Source organism: Aptenodytes patagonicus, chromosome 13 (genome assembly GCF_965638725.1).
Source record: "Aptenodytes patagonicus chromosome 13, bAptPat1.pri.cur, whole genome shotgun sequence".
In the NCBI taxonomy this organism is placed as follows: domain Eukaryota; kingdom Metazoa; phylum Chordata; class Aves; order Sphenisciformes; family Spheniscidae; genus Aptenodytes; species Aptenodytes patagonicus.
In genome coordinates, this window is record NC_134961.1 from 8884591 (window position 1) to 8905211 (window position 20621).

Here is a 20621-nt window from a genome sequence, read left to right on the forward strand (position 1 = left end):
AATAGATTTCATATGAATACTGGCAGAGCTTGACTGTTTTTTCTCACTTCTAATTGCAAGATGCCTTTACAAAGTTTCACCAGAGCCAAAAATCACCCCTCTCATACAGATCAGATAGACCCATGAAACCTCAGACAGGGCATTTACAATTTATTTAAATTCATTTGGAATCTGTTAGATGAAGGCCAAACACAAAACAGCTAAAGATTCCATTCACAACTAAGGATCAGAGGTAAGCCATAGGCAAGCTTCCAGCTTCTTCCTTTCTCTGCAGCATTAATTAACGTAAGGTCTGCTTCAAATTTTCTTCCATGTACCAAATTCTTTAAATTCAAGTTGAATACTGTTAACAAAGTAAGACATTATCTTCTGCTATATTTGATAAGTCACAAGCATTTTGCATCTATTTCCATAAAAACAGAGATATGTGAGGGGTAATAGGAGATAAATTGTTCCCAGGGATTTGTGAACAATTGCCACTTTTTAAGCATAAAGCAATAGGTTTCTTTTGCATATTTGCTCTTAAGAATGACTGCAACACTTTTAATAGTCTTATCCTGGCTGCATATTAAAATATTTCCATTTGTAGACAGAGTAGTTCAAAGACGGACAGAAAAATGTTTTTCCACAAAAGCACACTAGTTGTTAAAGGATTATATTTGTGATTTGTCCCTAATATCATAATTAGTTCTGATTAGGAAATGCAGCAGATGCAAGAAGTGAGCCCCAAAGTACAATGACAATGAGTCTTCATACTTACCCACCTCTAAATTGGTTTTAAAAAAATAGCGTAAGTTCACTTTCAAAGAGTAATAATATTAACACTTTTTTCATAGTCCGTGTTTTTCTCTCTCAAAGTACGTTTGTCCCCAGAAAGCCACAAACTCATAAATCAATTTCTACTGCAAGCTGTGATAACTAAATCATACTTAGAGCAAAAAGGTTTCCTTCTAGTGACACTTCCATTCCCTTTGTTTTACAAATTCCAAATCTATGATTAATAAACCTAGTGGCACATAGAATTATTCTGTTCTTTAAATGTGATCATCTTAGGAAAAACAATATCCAACAGTCAGATTTTCATCTTGGACAGTGATCTTTAAAGTTTTATTGAAATTTACAGCTGTTGAAGATTGTGCTGAAAGATACTGTGAGCAGCTGAGACCCATTAAAACACAATATTAGTTCCAAGCATCCATTCTTTTTCTATCAAAAAATATGGATTTTACAGTAGTATCATAATGGCAGCAACTTTCCCTGGCTTATAAAAAAATATATATTAAAAAACCCTCTGTGGTTTTCGGTCCAAATTTATAATGAAACATATTGGTCAAATCCCAAAATGTGCCTCGCATCTCATCAGTCGCAGTCTCTCTCTTGGGAGGAATCCACTTCCAAATGAGCCTTGCTAAAAGGCATGGTCTTTGGCAGCAATTTTTTTCTGCTATCCCTCTTCCACCCTATGATGGGCTGTGTTGCTCCTACACACCCTGCATTCAGCACATACGTGGTCCCCAAATACGACTCAGTCTTCCTCTCCCTTCATCTAACCAGCACACGAGATTTCACCCTAAAAGTTGAGGTCTGAATAAATTAATTTTTGAAACAGATGTTTCAAATCTGTGGCAAACAAATTATGAGCAGAGAGAAAAACAGTGAGGTTGAATCTAGACAAGCCAAACAGATTTAGAAAATAATCCTGGGATTTGCTTACCCTGAGGTGTTAACGTTTTCCTCTGCTGAAGACACTAGACAATAGTACTCAAAACTGTCCACTGACAGCATCCGGGACTGCTCAAACTGAGTACTTGAAGAGATGATGGGAGATTTCCCTACAGTCTTTCATATGTATATGGCCCTTGGGGATAACAGTAAAATTTTATGTGAGATGATTCCTAGTGCTGCCTGTTCCTTCAAATTGAAATTACTCAATGCAGAAGTTTGGTTAAATAAATGAATAACAGGGTACTAATGAATTTCAGTGTAAAGAAATAATTTAATTCTACAAACTATTCTTCTTTTTCAGGTACTGACTTTAAAATTAATGTGGAGCCTGTAAAAGGTACGGACAGATAAAAACAGCTTATAGTATTTTTTGTCACATCTCTTACTGCTGAGAGGTGTCACTCCACTTTATAATGTTAGCAGACTTAAAAGATCTGCAAATTTTTTTTTTTTAAAGTATTGCTCAGCTAATACACTGCAGAGTTGACAGTCTCTGAATTTATTGTTCACTAATGCTAATCACCACAATTTTAATTAAAGTATTATCCGGTGTATGTGAAAAGTAATTATGTGCAACTAACGTAAGTTGTATGACAGGCTAGTATTTGTAGAGAAATGCATTGCTGTCACTAGAACTGCTCATATAAAATGAAGTGGTGTTTGTTTTAACGTGAAAGATGTATACATGGCACATTAAGTGAGCTGCTATCATCAAGGTAAACCCTAGTCTAATGTTAATATCAGCCCCAAATCTGATGTATTATTCCTAGATATTTTAATTTTTCTCATCTTTTAAAGCCTATTTAGCTACACCTACTTTTTTCTGAGACTGTCATTAATATATTTAAAATTTCACCTTAACAAACGGCTAGCAAATCTGCACCAGCTTTGCTTATTTGCAAGGTATTATGAGTGTTCAAAACCACAGCAAGTCATGTTTGACAGTTGCTTGTGCCTAACATATTTTCATTCCACAATCTGTCAGCACATTTAGTCTCTATAAGAGTTAGTAATGACCACACACATTCAAATGCATAATGAATTGTTCTTACTGCAAAAAATAGATATTAAACTCGTGTACCTAAAGGCAATGCAATTCATCTTCCCTGTCTAGTGGGATGAAGTGCATTTGTAAAATGTTTTGGTTCATTAACAGTTAACTAAGTGACAAAATGTCCACCCAGCTGAAAGGGACACCCCAGAAATGCCTTCATATGCCAAAAATGAACTTTCCTGTTTTGTGTCAGACATAATTCCACTAAAAAAAGACATGAGTTAATATTCGCCTGACTGCAGCTTACCAAGGGAAAAAAATAGTTTCACTGTAAGAAAGCTAATGAATACAGTAATAATGTCTTCATAGTAGAAGTTTTCTTCTTAAAGAAGAAACCAGCAATAAATGAATTGATGGCTAGAGTGAACCTTTTCAGTGAAAAGGTCCTTCACTTAGAAAAAGGTAAAAAAATCCTCTAAGAGTACTAAGAATTTAATTCCTCAATACCACAACTGAAAGGCAATTGTAGGCCTTGACGGTGCTACTGTCCTTTGTGCCTCTCCAAGGTACTGTACATGCCTCATGTAAAGAAAGTTAAATACGCTCTGCTTTTAAGTCTGATGAAGTACACCCAGGCAAGGCAAGCTGAATACTTGACATCTCAGAGTAGCAATTTCTCTTGATGCAGTTACCTTTAGAGAGGCTATTGTTTTCTGTAAGATGTGTGGGGAAACAGGCGAAATCATCCCATCAGTCAAGACCCTGGATAATAGTGCAGTTGTAATTCCACATTAGTCTACTGGTGTATTTGGAAAACATTAATCTGTCTAGGTGTAACATGAAGTCTTTTCTAAAACTTCTTGGGAAATCTGCATGTGAGATAATAATAAAAACCATCCCAAACCCTAATTCCTCTCCTTGCTTATTTTCTCTTGCTGTCAATCTTTTGATCTTCTCTCTGATTCTCCACTTCATAGTTTTCTAGCATGTACACAGCTTCCTTCTGATGATCTACAAACACCCCTTTAAAATATCAAGCTGAGGCTTTGGTGAGAGTTAATGCACAAAAGCCAAAATGAATATACATGCACACTGTACTAAGCAGGGGGGAGAAAATTTTAGGACTTAAATTTTTAAATACACACCATCATGTCGCATGAGCTCTGCTGCAGATTTGCTAGTTGCCTCAAGTCATAAACTATAACAACAACCCTATGAGTATATGCAGGCCATTTGCTTCACATTCATAAATTATACAGGGATTTGTTGACTTTACATGCCAACTCATTTAGGAGGAACTTGTCATGCTATTCTTGTTTTTATCTGGGGGCTTTAACAAAATATTATGGCACCAACACCACTAAAATGGGAATTAATACATAGTTATTTGCTGCAAAATTCCACCATGAGTTACACTACCAGTTAAATTAAACAGAATATGCAGTTTGAAAAAAATTACCTATGTCTCAAAGGAAACTTTCTCCCAGAAAATATCACAGCCACGCACACTCACAGAGTAGGATTACCATTCTGACTAAAAAAAGGTGAAACCTAAGCTATCCACTGAATCTTTTTTTTTCCCCTAGCCTAAACAATTGACACTTTTCAGCCTAATGATCAGTAAGAGAAACAGGAAATTACAGGTTTGTTACACCCGGTCATCAGAATTCAGGAATATCTCCTCTGGTGAGACCCCACCTGCAGCACTGCGTCCAGCTCTGGAGCCCTCAACACAAGACGGACACGGACCTGTTGGAGCAGGTCCAGAGGAGGGCCACGAAAATGATCAGGGGGATGGAACACCTCTCCTATGAAGAAAGGCCGAGACAGTTGGGGTTGTTCTGCCTGGAGAAGAGAAGTCTTAGAGGAGACCTTATTGCAGCTTTTCAGTACTTCAAGGGGGCTTATAAAAAAGATGGCGGCAAACTTTTTAGCAGGGCCTGTTGCGCCAGGACAAGGGGGAATGGCTTTAAACTAAAGGGGGGTAGATTTAGACCAGATCTAAGGAAGAAATGTTTTACGCTGAGGGTGGTGAGGCACTGGCACAGGTTGCCCAGAGAGGTGGTGGATGCCCCATCCCTGGAAACATTCCAGGTCAGGTTGGACGGGGCTCTGAGCAACCTGATCTAGTTGAAGCTGTCCCTGCCCACGGCAGGGGGGTTGGACTAGATGACCTTTAGAGGTCCCTTCCAACCCAAACCATTCTATGATACTATGATCTGTTAGAACTGGCAACTGTGTTAACATATATAAATAATTATTAGAAAACACAAAGAACAAATAAGAGTCTTATTTGACATATTGTAAAGTATCTTTAAAATAATACATATATACCAGAATTTTTTGACAATTCAGCAATTCTGTTATCTTGGCTCCCTAGTACGCTGCTTTTGGAATGCTGAATAGCTGGCAGAACCTCTCCCCATAAATGTCCTAAATACCCGTAAACAGTGAAAGAGAAAGACATCAGCATTTACTACCTTAAACCTGCTAGGTAAACCCTACTGCAGAGCCAATTAAATGACGTTCCTTGAAACACCTTAAGAACTATTTTTTTCCTCAGAACTACTCCTTACGTTTGATCTTTCCTATTTCTCACATAGGGACAACTCAGCACACTCTCTGTTTCCACATCAGTGAAATGAATTCATTCTAGTGGTGACAGTAGCCCTCTGTAAATAAACATCAGGATCATTATTATAGCACAAAAATGGAGCCATGTTAAGTACGTGTACATTAAGGCTTTTGCATGAGTAAGAGTTAACTTGACCAACTATGTAAATGAATTGTTTTCTTAAAAGTTGCTACAGATAAAATATTGGGCAATGCCAACTTCGTCTGTATTCAACGGGCACTGATGAGAAATTGTTGGGTACCATAACCACTGCTACTGTCCTCATTTTTAGGACTGCTTATTTCCTCAGTCTGCATACACTGCAGCGATGTCACTCTTAGAAATCATTATTATAGCTGACAGACTAGCTGATTGATGTGGCCAAATCATTGTAAGCTTGTTTAAGAGGATTAAAAAAGCTTTATATTGATTTAGCAATATAAGGTACTTTTAATCAGTTTAAAGAGCATCCATACAAGGTGGTTGTATCAATTTAACGGATCAGTTTAGCAGGTGATCCGTTAAATTGATACACTTGTTTGTGTACAGAAAACATGATGTTAAATGCACAACTTGCTCCACAGATAAGAAACAGAGTTCCCACAAGATATTTTTACATTTCCCACGGTTTTATATGCATCCTCGCCGTGTCTCAGGTTTCCTGTATTTTTAGGACTGCCATATTTACTTCCAGAATTTCACAGACAGCAATATGTGAGTGGATGCTATATGGTTTTTCCAATACTTTGAGGGAGCAGCAGACCTACTGCACATAGAGTGCACTGATGATTGGTATGTGTACCATAAATCTGTCACTTCCTGAACTTATCAGGCTTACTATACGACATATATCAAACTTCCAAGGAGGTTCACACTTTCAGCACATGTACTTCTACTGCAAAAGTATTTAGAAATTCCTACACAGGCCAGACAAATGTCTTCAAACTCCTTTCAGATGAAATTTCTGACCAGGGATATAAAATACATGTGGAAACCTTTAGGTATATTTGACCCCTACTACAGAACAGAGTTTTACAGTTTTCCCATTTGTAAGCATTACCATAGTGCTATGAATTACAAGTGATTTTACCCTAACAATCCCAACAGGGTAGGAGTAAGAGTAGAGCATAGCATATGAAAATCAGGATTTTATATTAATGAATACATGACACTCTATCTCTACTTGCAATTTTCCCAACCTGTAAGAGAACTCACACAAGTCTCATGTTCAGACACTGCATATTTGCCTAGGTCACTTTGTTCTGTTCCCCAGTAATAGATCCCAAGAAACTGTCTGACACCTGGATAACAAGGCTTTTTCATCATCTGCAATTTTTTGATTTGTGTATTCTCAGCATTGACAAAAGGAAATTTGTAATGTGGCAGGAGTAGAGGAAGTAGATTCTTAATGGTTAATAACTCAGGATTTGTCACTCAGCTCTCTTCAAGAGATTGCCCAGAAACCTACTTTTTCATCTTCCAGCTTGTTTCTCTTCAAATTACTATTAAATTATTCATAAATTATTACATAGTTGCTTCACATCCCTGCAATCCTAATTTTAACAGTTTCAAAGAGCCTGTAATACTAGCTTTCAGGTTTAAAAAATGCACATAAGCAGCAGTAAAACATACAGTATGGATTAATAAAATTAAAATCCAAGAAGAGTTTTCCCTTACTAACATAAACTCTAAAGACTCGCCACCCCTTCTGGAATTTAGCAGCATCCTATTACCCTCAGTTGCTAGCACATCTATGCCTTTGAACACACGAAAATATAATACACAGATAAAAATAACCAGCAACATTCTTGGCATTTCAACAGTTTTCTAATAAATTAGGCAAGTAAAAAAATATTTTATCTACATTTTTTAATGTTACAGCTAACCCCTTCAGTCTCTAAATAAAACTGTGCAGGTAAAAGCACAGGATGGCTTCATAACTGTTTCAGGAAAGGCTAAATGAGCACACCTTGAGATAACAACTAATCAAAGCACAAGTACTGTGCCATTAGTGGGTGAGCTGCTAATTAGTCAAAAAGAAATAAAACTGTCATTGTAGGCTAAAAAGATAAGGAAAAAAAAAGCAATATTTAGAGTTTTATTGTGAGGAAAATAGTATTAAAAGCATAACTCCATGTAAAAATAATCAGACTCATATATTAAAAAAGAAAAATCTCAGTATTCATTAAGTTAGTCCACTCAAGTAAACGTAATTGAAAGATGAACATTTACTTTTCCAAAATGTATCATAAAAATGAATAGCATGAAGGAAGTGCAGACATTCTGCATATCTACTCCCTTATGCTGCACCAGGACCATTAAAATCACATGAATTATTTTCTCAAACTGCTTAGGAAGTTCAGAGATGGTCTTAAAATAGCCATTTATCTCAAACTTAGTATGAACAAGGCTACTTTATTCTCTTTAAACCTTAATTAGTGTACTTAAAATGTAAGTTGTGTTATCAAATGTAATTAATCATATTTTAGGGTGGGGGTATTTTGAGCTTTAAATTGACTTACATTCTGCTGCTTGGTATAATCTTGTGCCCATCTCTAAACCATGTCACTTGTGGTCTTGGGTAGCTGAGTATGTGTAGGAAGTTCAGAACTGCAGCTTGTCCTTGAGTCACTGTTTTTCTCTGGTTTGTGTCCATGAAATTTCCCATATCTGCAAAGAAAAAAATTATACTAAGAGTCCTGGAAGTTCTTGTCTCTCTCCCCATTTCTTTTCAGCGGACAGAGAAATAACTGTGTTGTACAATAGTCATTGGCATTGCTATAATTAGTCAATATGACACTACAGATCATGAGACAGTTTTGATGAATACAGATTTGGATGAGCATAAGGCATAAGGCAAATCCAAGTGCTGCTAGTGCACACAAGAAGTGCATCAGTCAGCAGTACCGCATGGCCTCAGTGTTCTTTTGCAATAACTGAGTGTTTTTAACGGAAAGTGACATTTTAATGGTGGTTTCTTTTGGTTTTTTTTTAAATAAATCTTTGCACAATATAAAAGAAATTCCTGTGCAATGCAAAGGAATGCAAATGGTGTATATAATTTTATCAATTTTTTGGTCACCAATTTTTTTTTATCCTTTTATCCATAGCTACACAAATAGACAAGCAGCTGTTATCACTTGTAGTCAAACCAATGTGTAGTTAGATCTATGTGAGTAAGCCATTATACCCAAATGGATATCAAAATAACAAGGCTATAGTCATGTTGGTAGCTGTTAGTTGCACTATACTACGATTTAAATAGTGCATCTAGATCTCTGACATTTACAAAGGCATCAGTAGTATTAAAGAGCAGCTTTTAACAAAAATTTTATTGGAAGAAAGAAAACTACAATTGCAGAACCTCTGTCTCTGAAGGTTTTATTTCACAGACAAGTTCATGTATCTATGGATCTATGGAGTCCTTGTAAAAATTCAGTGAACGTTTTCGTCTTGTTTTTCTTTTGCCTTTTATATCACATTCCTATCCATTAAAATAAACAGGGCTGTAGGCTCCTACTTATTCACCCTCCAAAGAACTTCTATGCATTTTAATTTGCTTTAAACCAAGAAACTCACACACAGAGGGAACTATTCTGGTTTCTGCCACTGAATTCCCCCCCCCCCTTTTTTTTTTTAAGGACCACAGGGTTCTTTACAAGTTCTCTGGTGCAGAGAGGGATGCAGAGCACATTGAAACATAGAAGACTACTATCAGGTCTGTGGATGGCAGGAGATGAGAAGAGACAGAACAAGAGCAGAAATTAAAAACACATGGTATTTTAAAGAAGCTTTAATCATCTTTGTGATTTTCAAGTTATTTATTCAGACATAATCAGCATTGTACTTCCTCTGTTGCTCCATATTTCTTACAACTGTAATCAGATCATCTACTTGAAAAGAAGTTTCAAACCGCGTAGGTGGATCTAATTAACTTCACTGTCATATGATTAGTCTTCACAGTCCAAGAGTTTTTAAGCCCATTCTGTAATTAAGATTTACTCAGCAGTTTTCTCACAAATATCTGTTCCTGTTCAGTTAAGTAATATGTTAGCACGTGTTGAGAACATTTTTTAAATTATTTAATTAGTTCTCTGCTACTTCAGAGATCTAGGACATGGAAAATACCTCAGATCTTTCTCAATGCACGTTATACTCGTGCCTTTCAATTTTTCACTGGAGATCTTGAGTGTAAGTGTATTGGGAAGCATCCTCTATCCAGTGGCAAAAATAGTTCATTTCCTGTGAACCCTTCTGAGTTAAACATCCAACATACAGTTCCCTGTAACTCTTGATGACGGGATAAGATGACTTTAGTAACCCCTGGGAATGCTGCTTTCCGATATGTTTTCAAGAATAACCAAGAAGTAAAATATGGCAAAATATCAGGTACTTCTTTATGTCCACACAGCTTAAGTCAATTAATTTAGATCAAAAATGTTAAAATACAGAAAACAATCACATGGTATCAGTAGCTACCATGGGTAGAGGAGAAAGAAGATACCTAAACCTTGTAGAACACTTTAATCTGTGGGAATAAAGTGCAAGTCTGACTGACAAGTTTCACTATAGAAGCCATATAGGTCATTATAGGTTCAAGACCAAAGGTCTCCCAAGTCATATAAGATCTGCTTTGCTTTGTCTCAATATCTTTATCAGTGAAAACAAACAAACAAACAAACAAACAGACAGACAGACTGCCTAATTGAGACAGAGAAGTCTTAAGAGATAGCTTTTTAGCCTTGTTCAGCAATGCAGAACTACAAATTAAATGAGGGAAAAAAATTAAAACGTCTTTCTCTCTCAAGAACAACCAAACGCACACACAAAAAAGCCTGGAGACACAAAACACTTCACTGCAAATCTTTCCCTCATTCAGAGGGGAATAAAGCTGTCTTTTCAGGAGACACAACTCTTTAGCAGCAGTATCAAGGTAAAGTATTCCTGTGCCGCCTCCTCACTATCGTTCCCACAAGTACTTCCTCAAGAATTGCTCCCTCCACTACGCCAGTACAACTGCCTGTACAGCTGCGTAGGGAATCAGACGGGGGGCGGGGGGGGGGAAGAATTATTTTAACAAACCCTACAAAATAATTGTTGCTTTTTTTTAAATTTTGGAGAAGTTTCCCAGTCCACAGCTGCACAAACAAGTTTTCCTGCTGAGCCTAAAGGGATAGTGTGCTACATTGCAATACAAGAGCGGGAACGATTAATGGGATGCAGGAGAAAATGGGTATGTTTCTCTGGTACTGCTACCAAAGCCTTTGTCCCCTGAAACCACACCTGTAGATGCAACTCCAGAGGCATCTAGGCTAATCTAATGGCTCACTGCTGCAGAATGAGAAGCATCTCACCCTCACCTTCCCCTTCTAACCTTGTTGGAAGTCCCTCAGCCCACTCAGTTACATTCACTCGCACCAGCTTTCACTAGATCCTCTGTGACCTGATATAATTCACTAAACCAGAAGAAGAATATTCAGAAAAGTACTTGCAAAGGTCTGACACACGTCAGAGTGAGCACAAGATCACTAGGAGGAGTATACAGCAGGGGCAAAAGGGCTGGTAGAAGGCAGGGAAGGAAAACCCCATTTTAGCAGCAGTTTATTTTTACATGAGCTCCCAGCATCTCTGAAACAATACCACTGAGAGATCAAACATCAAATTACTGATATTACTGACATTACAGATATAGTAACATAATTTACTGTAATACAGTAAAATGGTGAACATGATACCAAAAGTTGCATAGTATCATTTACAACTGTTTTTATTTTAATACACAGGAAATTCCGTGTAATTTCCCTCATGACATAGTGATTAACTTGAATCAGTTCCTTGGAATTGGGTTTCTAATAAATAATTCAATTTATCTAAACTCCACTTACCAAGTGACATTTACTATTACTGAATTTCCAGTTATTGACCCTGAGGAAGAGAAATTTGATCCATGTATCAGGTTGCTAAAACACAGTATACAAATCTGTTTCTTTTTAAATTTTTTTTATGTTTTTACTTTGAAAAAAGAATAAGGCCAAATTTTATGATTATTTGCAAACAAGTTATTTGGATTATATTTTCTATATGTTAACCCAAAAAAAAGAAAATTAGAGTATGCGATCATTTCTTAGGTCATGTTAACTAGCACTAACTCCTGAGAAAATCAATTTAACATTCCAAATGGAAGTTAGATACCAAGTCAGAGGTCAACTCTGAAAAATTCTGCATAGTACAAACTAAAGAGGTACAGACATCGGAGGGTTTGGTTCAGAAAGGTGTTGAGAACAGACTTTTAAAGTTTGCTTAGCAAGGTTTTCACTGTGTAACAACTGCTTATTTTGTATCGCAAGAATTATGATCCAAAATCTTGATGGAGCTATCTCCACCATACGGTTTTCTTTCAGATATCCTCTGTTGTCCTCTGGGCTTTTTTTTTGTTTGTTTTGTTTTGATTGATTGTTTATTTTGTGCTATATGGCCTTTCTTAATCCCTGCGTATTTGGGGAAAGGTATAATAGTTTTCTCATGCTACAGCTACCTCCAAACGATCTCGGTTTGATGGCTTTGAACAGCTCAAAGCTTGCTCTAAAGACTGAATGTTGCACTGCTTTGAACTGTTTCCCAGAAGATAACTAGAGTAAGTGTGAAACTTCTTGTAATGCAATTTTAAAATTTATTAAATATGATATCTAATAACTTTTCAGACTAGCAAATGTTATTGGTATGTTGGTTTTTTACCCACAAAAAGAATCGGTTAGCTACTGAATCACAGAATAACTTCAATTCAAACATACATGCCACTTGGACTTCAGATCTTCTTTGCAGCAATGCCCCCATCCTGTTTCGTACGACACACTGATAAAAGCCTGCATCAGACCTCTGCAAAGCTGGGATGATGTACCTATAAGACAAAATGCAGAATTATAGTGCACCTATTCCTAAAGGCAGATCAATGCTACTTTATGTGGCATTTCTTATTTCTCCTCTAATATTTCACATATTGACTCAAATGCCTCTATTGTATTTCTTGTTACAAACAGCATTCTCATAAAATCTCTGATCTTTGGCTACAATATTGTCTGTACTATATAGAAGAAAAAAAAAAATACTTGAAACACATAAAATATCTTTCAGTCTTAAGATCTACATTTGATAAATACTAATTAGTTGTCCGCAAATTCTCTTGAAATACAGATTTAAATGTTTTCCCTAGTTTTATCTACCCTCATTCATAAGGCAAAGATGCCTGGTATTTTGTTCAGAGGTGGCACAAGAAGACTACAATCTAAACGCCGGCATTAGGAAGACTTGCAAGAAATATCAAAGCTCTCCAATGAAAAAAAAGATGTTTACTACACTGCGTGACCACTGTAACTCAGAAGAATACTGGAAAAGACACAGTGCACTGTACGTTGTATTTGTTCTGTCCTTCGCTGTACTTAAAAAGTCACTTAGTCCACTAATGCTCACCTTCCTCATTCAACTATGAAAATGAGCTGATAGGCACAGTTTTAATGTGAATAAAACACACGAATAATATAGATAATCCCACATTAAACAAACGTTAATCAAAGCACATATTCCCCCGGTCACCTTCTGGAGATATTATGGTAGGATTAATGAAAGTCTTTATGAAAAGATAAGGAAAAATAAAACTGCTGAATTTTAATCTTCAGAAATTAATTCCACTAAAAGAAAGCACCTCTTCTCATACTCACACATACTATACACAGCCACATACAGAGCTTAATATCTGAACAGGATCAGACAGCATAAAAACAAAGGAGGTAGAAGAAATCCAGTTTAAGTGATAAATTAAGACCATAATCACTTCATTATAATTACAAACAAACACACTATAGCAAATAGGTCAGACAACCAAATACAGTGAATTAAAACAGAGCTCAACACCATGGACAAATTTTAGCAATCTACTGTGATTCCTAGGAGACCCTGGCTTCCTAAGTATACGAGTTGGTGGCAATTGTGTTGTCTGTCTGCCTCTGCGCCTAAGCTGACTCCTCCTGACCTCCTTTGGAGCAACCAGCAAATTTTCTCCAGGGATTATGACAATTTGTGCTGGGAAGATAAGGAAGACTCAAAATGGTGCTCTGTTTGGGAGTTACAGTAAACCCAACAATCAGCACACAAATACTCGCTGGCCAGTGAGTATATAACTCTGAATTAGCCACGTTGCCTCTTGCCTGATGAGTATGCCATAGGAAAAAGAGTGAGAAAATAGGTGAAAATACAAGGCATAGGATAGAAATCAATGGGACATAAGGCTTCCCTAGTTCCTTACAGAATAATTTCCTTTGCCAGGCAGACGATTGTTGCAAAACATCATTACCAAAAAAAAGAATAAAATTTAAAGATTCTGAGAAATAAATATTGACAATTCATTTTTACAGTTCATTTTACCAAATAGTTTATAGCTTAACAAGCTTTTCTTCCTCCCATAAAGATTTAGTGTTGTACTTGGCTAACATTTATTCCTCTGCTTGTCTATTACATAGAGCCAAAATTAAAGGCTTCTTTCTTTGGTATTCATCTGTACTAAGACAGTAATGCAAACTTAGTTTTTCTGCAACTAGGACAAAACAAATCAATTAGATCAGAAGTGTCCTACTTTGGTTTTCTTTTCTGACTTATTAAAGTTTCAGCAGGAAACATTCTTAATATGTTGCCTGAAGACAAGAAAATCTTTTAGAAGTTTACAGTGAAAATCCCATCTACCTTGGAAATTCCAAGACAGCCCAAACCTACTGAGCAGTTGCCTTCTCAGTGGACCTACTGGGTAACAATGTGCAGGTAAGGCAAGAAAAATTAGAAGAATTAAATAACAAAAGTAAAAAAAAGAGATACAACATATGTTTACATTATTTGAGACTAACTTGAAAATTACAAACCTGTGCGAGAGATAAATAGATATTCACGGAATTTCTAATTCTGCGTTTACAATTTTAAACAGTCTTTATGCACCTCATATATCTGATTTCTTTTTTAAAAATATACTTTTCTATTGACCTAACAGTCAAAATACTGCTTTTTGTGCTATGCTTTCACCATCCGACTTATTTTCTGATATGCAAGAAGAGATACAAATAGTGCTTTCTAAATTCAAAGTAAGACTTTCTTCCACGGAATGAATTTATATCAAAGGTTAATACAATTTTTTACAGTGACAAGACATAATTTTGCTTTAATTTTGTCTACACTCTAACTTTCAAGGTAGAAGATCTTCTTGTATAGATGCCAGGAGGCTACTTAAGGTTTCTGGGGATCTGTGCAAGTACTTTAGAAAGTCAGACCAGACAGTTTCTCTGTTTTTAATGGTACAGCCAACCAGAAACTGGCTGTTCAGAAAGCTTCCACAGAAAGATGTAAAGTGACAAGCTAAAAAGAAAGCTTCAAGGGAAGTCTTCCAGCGCATAACATGCTCCATCACCAGGATTGCAATGAGTCAGAGTTTAAGGATGAGGTGGTATCAAACATCTAAGGAGAAATGCTAATGCTTACATTTCATTCCTAATTTCAAATTTACACCCTCATTTTAATTTTAAATGCTCTAAGAGTTAAAAGTGAACCTATAAGCTACAGGGTTTTAATAGCCATAATTGTGGAGACAGAATTAAAACCAAACTTATTTTATTAGATAGTCATACAAATTATTATCTATTCAAACTTTTTAACAAGGGACTTATGCATCAACTGATCTAACTTTTTTAATACAGAATAAAATTAAAACATGTCCAATGTTAAAAACACCAATATAATAATCAGATGCTTTTAAGTAGTTTGGGAGGAAAGTGTACTGCTGCTTAGACATAACCTTAGTTTCTTAAATTCAAATACATTAATATCTTCAGGCCACAAAAGCAAATATGGAAGACACACCTGGTCCAGAAATTAATTCAAAAGAAAACAAAGAAAAAAAGAAAAAGAAAAAAGTCACTGCCTGAACTTTAAAGACTTAACTTACAGACTTAACCGAAATTGCTACTGCAGTCAGCAATATTGATTTGTTTTCATTACATGTATCTCAGATCACAAAGAATTTATAAGGTTGTTATATAAATTCTTAATACAAACTAGTGTATGCACAGTCACTATAAAAGCCAGGCTGTGCACATAATCAGCATCGTTATACAAAGAAAAGCTGTTCATTCAGGGTCACCAATGTCAAAATGCAAAGACTCCAATTAGTTCTTTACTCACTTGGTGTGTTATAATAAGCTTTGAATATTTTCAGCCTGTTACAATATAGACATTACTTTAACTGAGACACACTAAGTAATATCAATTACCAAAAATCTTTGATTGATGATTCAAATTGCAGCAGAAGTCACTTACACAGGAAAGATTCATGCATTTAAACAGAGTATTTACCCAAGAGAACTGCAGAGCAAACTATTATGGGGTCAAAGTTTAAATTCTGCAACTGGAATTTTTATGTCTAGGCATATCTTTTCCTTGCTTTCATTCATCCTAATGCACCTATGCCATATAATCCTTTTCAGAAGCTTAAAGCTTTGCATTTCTATAGAATCAAAATCCTGTTTGGCTTATCTCTGACTGTGGTATAGTAGTAGTAGTAGGACTGCAACTTCTAAATTAATATTTTCTATCAATGTTATTTTATTATTATAAACCAGTAGTTTCCTATCTTCTTAATCACCTCTGCAGCAGATGTTTTAATTAGAAATAGAAACAAGAACAATATAAAAAATGCAAAATTAATAAATATAGCTTCCATCATGACCTGACGTTCACTAGTCAACTAAGTCCAATAATAAGAAACAAGGTACTGTATACAGGTATGTATACATACAGCTTGGGAAAGGTCTTCCAATACACTGATTCTAACATACTGCAATACACAGTAAAATTATAATTTTGTGTTAGGGTGTGCGCTTATTTAAGAAATACCATGGCATTCTGATCTTAGTTTCAAAATGTCACATGTCCTTATTCAGGTTTCTCCTAGTATCCTGAAATGTAAGTCTCTCAGTGACTAGCACATCTACAAAGCTTGAGTTCTAACCTTTGCTTTTTGTTGATTCCATGTTCATGTGTTTTGTCCTCCCACACCATTTCTTTGTCTTACTTTCTCAGCATCTTATGCAGTTAAGAGCTGTTGTCAGCTCCTTCTACCAAGAAACTACAACAGACTCTGCTGCTGTTGATCAAAACAAGTGGCATTTACACAAAGTGACGCTCAAACCTTCTGTGATTAATTGTGCTATTAGAGATTTTTTTATTTTTCTATAAAGTATTCACAAATCTCTTCTATATGCGTGTATGGCTCATTTTGAGGTATCAGCGAATCTCAAGGCTTGAAAACAGCAACCATTAATAGATGCAATTACTCAGGGCTCAATCAAAAGTCTTTAATTTCTAGGAGAGTTCACATAGAACTATATGTTTGGTTGGAAACATAGTTGCCAAATACTTTATGTGCTAAATAACCCAAAAAAGTTTTACAACGTTATTTAAGGGACTTTTTTCCCTACTGCTCTGTAAATGTAAATAGTACAAAAAATAGAACTAATGTTAGGTTACATTTATGAAAATTTTTGAGAAATTATGGACTACCTTGTGTAACAATATACAACTTGATATCATTATCTGCATTTTTATACTAAACTATACTGTACTGTCTATCTATAGTGATGGAGCACAACTTTTCCCTACCTTTAGCAATGTAATTACAAAAGTGCAATATTTAGCTTGGTTTGCTAAAGATACAAGTGTTATACAAGGGCTCTGTCTGTCACATACCCACTCCTTATAACTTCTGAATTCACTAGGTAATTTCAAGAAAATTTCAAAGCAACAAATAAGTTGCATAAATATTAAATTTCTATAAGGTTATAAAAATTGCCAATTGCATAGGGGAGACCCAGTTAATGCTCCCTTTAAAGAAAAGCAGACAAAACTTGGCTGTCTTACACTTTGATATTTGGCCAGCCAACTGCTGCCCATCAGTAAAACTGTAGCTCTGATTAGCCACAGTCTGGTTTTTGTCTTGCTTGGTGGGATGTCTTGTGAGGTCCTGGGAGCAAAGTGCATCATAATAGAAGAACAGTTTGTTAAACTGTAAGATTAATTTTCGCATTCTCATAAGTGAAACCGAAAGTTTCATATGCAATTTAAGATAGACTACATTCTTCTAGATCTTACTGAAAATAAGAGTCCCACTGAGCTTAGCTTTGTTCCAGGATGAGTAGCACATCATATGTAACATTTAGCTAAGGAATATGCCTGCTATTTATTACAATTACATGTAAGGTTACATCTGCAGCAAAAAGCATTTTTGGTACTTAAAAATTCTATGTTAGGACCCTTGTTTTGAAGTGTGAAATATCATTTTTAGCAAAGGAGATTCTCTCATAGAGATCTTATTTGTTTACAAAAAACAGTCTTCTTTCATGATAAAAAGCATTGTCAATGTATCAGTATCTACAAAGCTGTTTTGAGGTATTGGGGATTTGGGTGACGGGTAGTGGTGTTTGTTTTGGGTTTTTTTTGCAATTGCACTTAGAGAAGGCTATTATATAGCTTTTATTTACTTATATTCATTGGAGTAGGCGGTTATTTCACTGTCATTGTGTAACCACTTAAATTCCAAGGGCCAGCTGCCTTCGGCAAGGCATGTAAGTACAAGTCGATTTCCTTCCAAGTGTATCTGGGGCAAGCCTGGTTCAGTCTTGAAGTATGGTGCAACATCATCTGAAATACAGAGAGAAAATGGGTTTGTAAGCTATTTAAGCAAGTATAGTATAAGCCACTGATATTTACCTCATTTCTTCTCAAAATGGCCATCATAAAACAAGAGACAACGTGATTCAGTAGTTAAGGCTTACACTGTTATATTCATAACCAAGCTTTATCTTTAGAGGCAGAATTCACAAGATCTTGATAACCTTAGTCCTTGGTACTTATTTAGAAGAGAAGTGCCCACTCAGAAAAGCTTTTGTCCATGTTTACTGTTTATACATATGAGAATTTCAGCACTGTCTACTGTGGCAGGCAGTGAACAGCCCTATTGGCTTTTTTTTTTCCCTCTCCTCTGTGAGGCCTAAATCCACTCAAAGCTTTTTTTTTATTTCTTGAATAGAAACCAGAAGAGTAATCTTGGATAGAAATGATTATCACAGCAGGAGAAGTCTCAGGGTAAAAGAATAATTTTGATAGAAAAAAGAGTTTAGAAAAAAACACCTCACAAAATCGCAAGATTAATGTGTTTTTCAACGCTATTGCCAACAAAAATGTGTTAAATTATATTACCTGAAACCACTAACAGATTTTGAATTAAGGTACCTCAGTAATGTTCAAGGGTCACATGTAGTCTCAAACTCTTGTTCTCCCGTGGATCACAAATGCTCAAAATACTCCAAGCAGCAAAATTCTCGACTGGTAAATTGCCAAAGCTCCACTCAAATGCAGATTTATTACAAGTCTACACCTCCTGGAGACCCACCCCCTGTCACCTCTGGAAGATGAAGGTTTTCACACTTTACGCATCAAATTTCTACTTGTAACTATGTAGGAACTACAGACTTAATCTTAGAATTTTACAAATACCTTCTACAATTAACATGTTTATGTACATATATAAAATACACAAGTTACATTCAAAGTCAGAGATTTAATATAAAATACAGAATAATATTTAATAGGTAGATGTTACTTCACTCTGCTTTTTAGGAGTGCAGGGTGGGTGGGTGGGTGTATTTTATATATTAAAAAAAAAACCAAAACAAAACCAAAAAACAAAAATGTTGTCCCAGTGCAACTAACCATTCCATTAAATTGCTAATCTTTCTTTTAAAACTTCTTTTAGATTAAGCTCAGGTATTTTTATACCTGCTATTTAAAGAGTTTAAGGTATCTTTTATGGTTTATGGGGTAGTGACCTCATGTACTATTCAAGGCTGTCCGAAATTTTTGAATCCACAGGTCACATACTATAATCTTTAACAGTTGATAGCCACAAGACAGTAACCACACACACTAGGGAAGAAGGAGCTCAGGGCGAGGGGTGTCAGTGGCTTTCAAGGTGCCCTAGTGTTCCAGTGAAGACTGGGACAGCAGTGGGTATGCAGCTCAGCCTGGTGATGTCAACCTCTCTAAGCCCTTATCTTTCACTTCGCCCCTTATCAGGGAATTTTTATTACTCAGCAGGCCACATGGCAACACGGACTCATTATCAGCCTAACGCACAGTCCCAGGGTAGCAGCTGCACTTCAGCTGACTGTGGTCGAGGAGTCACAGGTTGACCATTGCCAAACTATTTGCTACAATTGGCTATAAAGTTGAACATCAGCTGCGTACACATTTGATGATTTGTATTGACAAATTGTCACCCTAGTTTTTAGAATTTAAGTTCAGAAAGACATAGTTATTTCTGCAGAAAAAAACCCACATCATCTTAAGGCAATTCTTATAAACTATTACTCAAAATCTGACCTAACAAACTGAATTAAAAAGTGTATTTTGAGGAAAGGCCCTTTTCTGATTTGTAGCATTTTAAACAATTTGTTTGAAAATTAATGGCTAGCATAGATCAGTAATATTTTCTTTAAATTGGATATACAGGAAGCTATGACAATTCAATGTATAAGAAAATAGGAATAATTCCAAACTAGCAGATAGTCTCAGGCAAACCAAAGATGTTTTTTGCACTTCTCCACTCTATTACATGACTGAGATTATATTCTACAAAGCTTCTTTTTTTTGTTTTAATGACTGCAAATACCGTGAAGAAGTCTTATCTCAATTCCCATTTTCTCCTAACTAGTAAAATCAAACAATATTTTAAAACTTTATAAAGAAAAAATTAAGCCAGAGTTAGACGACGTTAGTGTGAAATGCAGTTCTTTTACCCAGAGCAAAAAGCAATTTTTAACAAAGATATTTCTAAATAAGTGAGGAAATGGTAAATCCTTTCAGAGGCTTCACATATATTTTGGGGAGTCTCCCAAAGGAGTTATGAGACAGACATTCTGCCCTTGCAAGATTAAAGGTGTCAGGCTTCCTCTGGAGATGAAAAGGCAGTGGCAGGGAGTTGTGCTCGTATTTAGCGGAAGGGATTATAAGAGAGTCCAATTGGTAAATTGAAACGATTAGTGACGAGTCCCCTGAAAACAATGACATTTACTTGCTAGTATATAGAGGCTCATGAAATGAGCTTGTTAAACTATTCCTTCCTGAAGAAAGTTGAGCCATTCAGGGAGATTACAATGAAGCTGGTATCTGCACTATAAACTTCTACCCGAGTAATTTGTT

The 20621-nt window shown here is 35.9% G+C and overlaps 1 protein-coding gene across 4 annotated transcripts in view; it reads right to left on the reverse strand.

Annotated features, from left to right (window-relative positions):
• The window catches only part of SDK1 (sidekick cell adhesion molecule 1), a 431815-nt gene that overhangs the window by 284225 nt on the left and 126969 nt on the right, over positions 1-20621 (reverse strand). For all 4 annotated transcript variants that reach the window (XM_076350553.1, XM_076350555.1, XM_076350556.1 and 1 more), the window contains 3 exons: positions 17903-18062; positions 12125-12231; positions 7856-8003 (listed from right to left, as the gene is read on the reverse strand). In XM_076350553.1, the coding sequence (XP_076206668.1) occupies positions 7856-8003; positions 12125-12231; positions 17903-18062 (415 nt within the window). The remainder of the gene's footprint in view (positions 1-7855; positions 8004-12124; positions 12232-17902; positions 18063-20621) is intronic.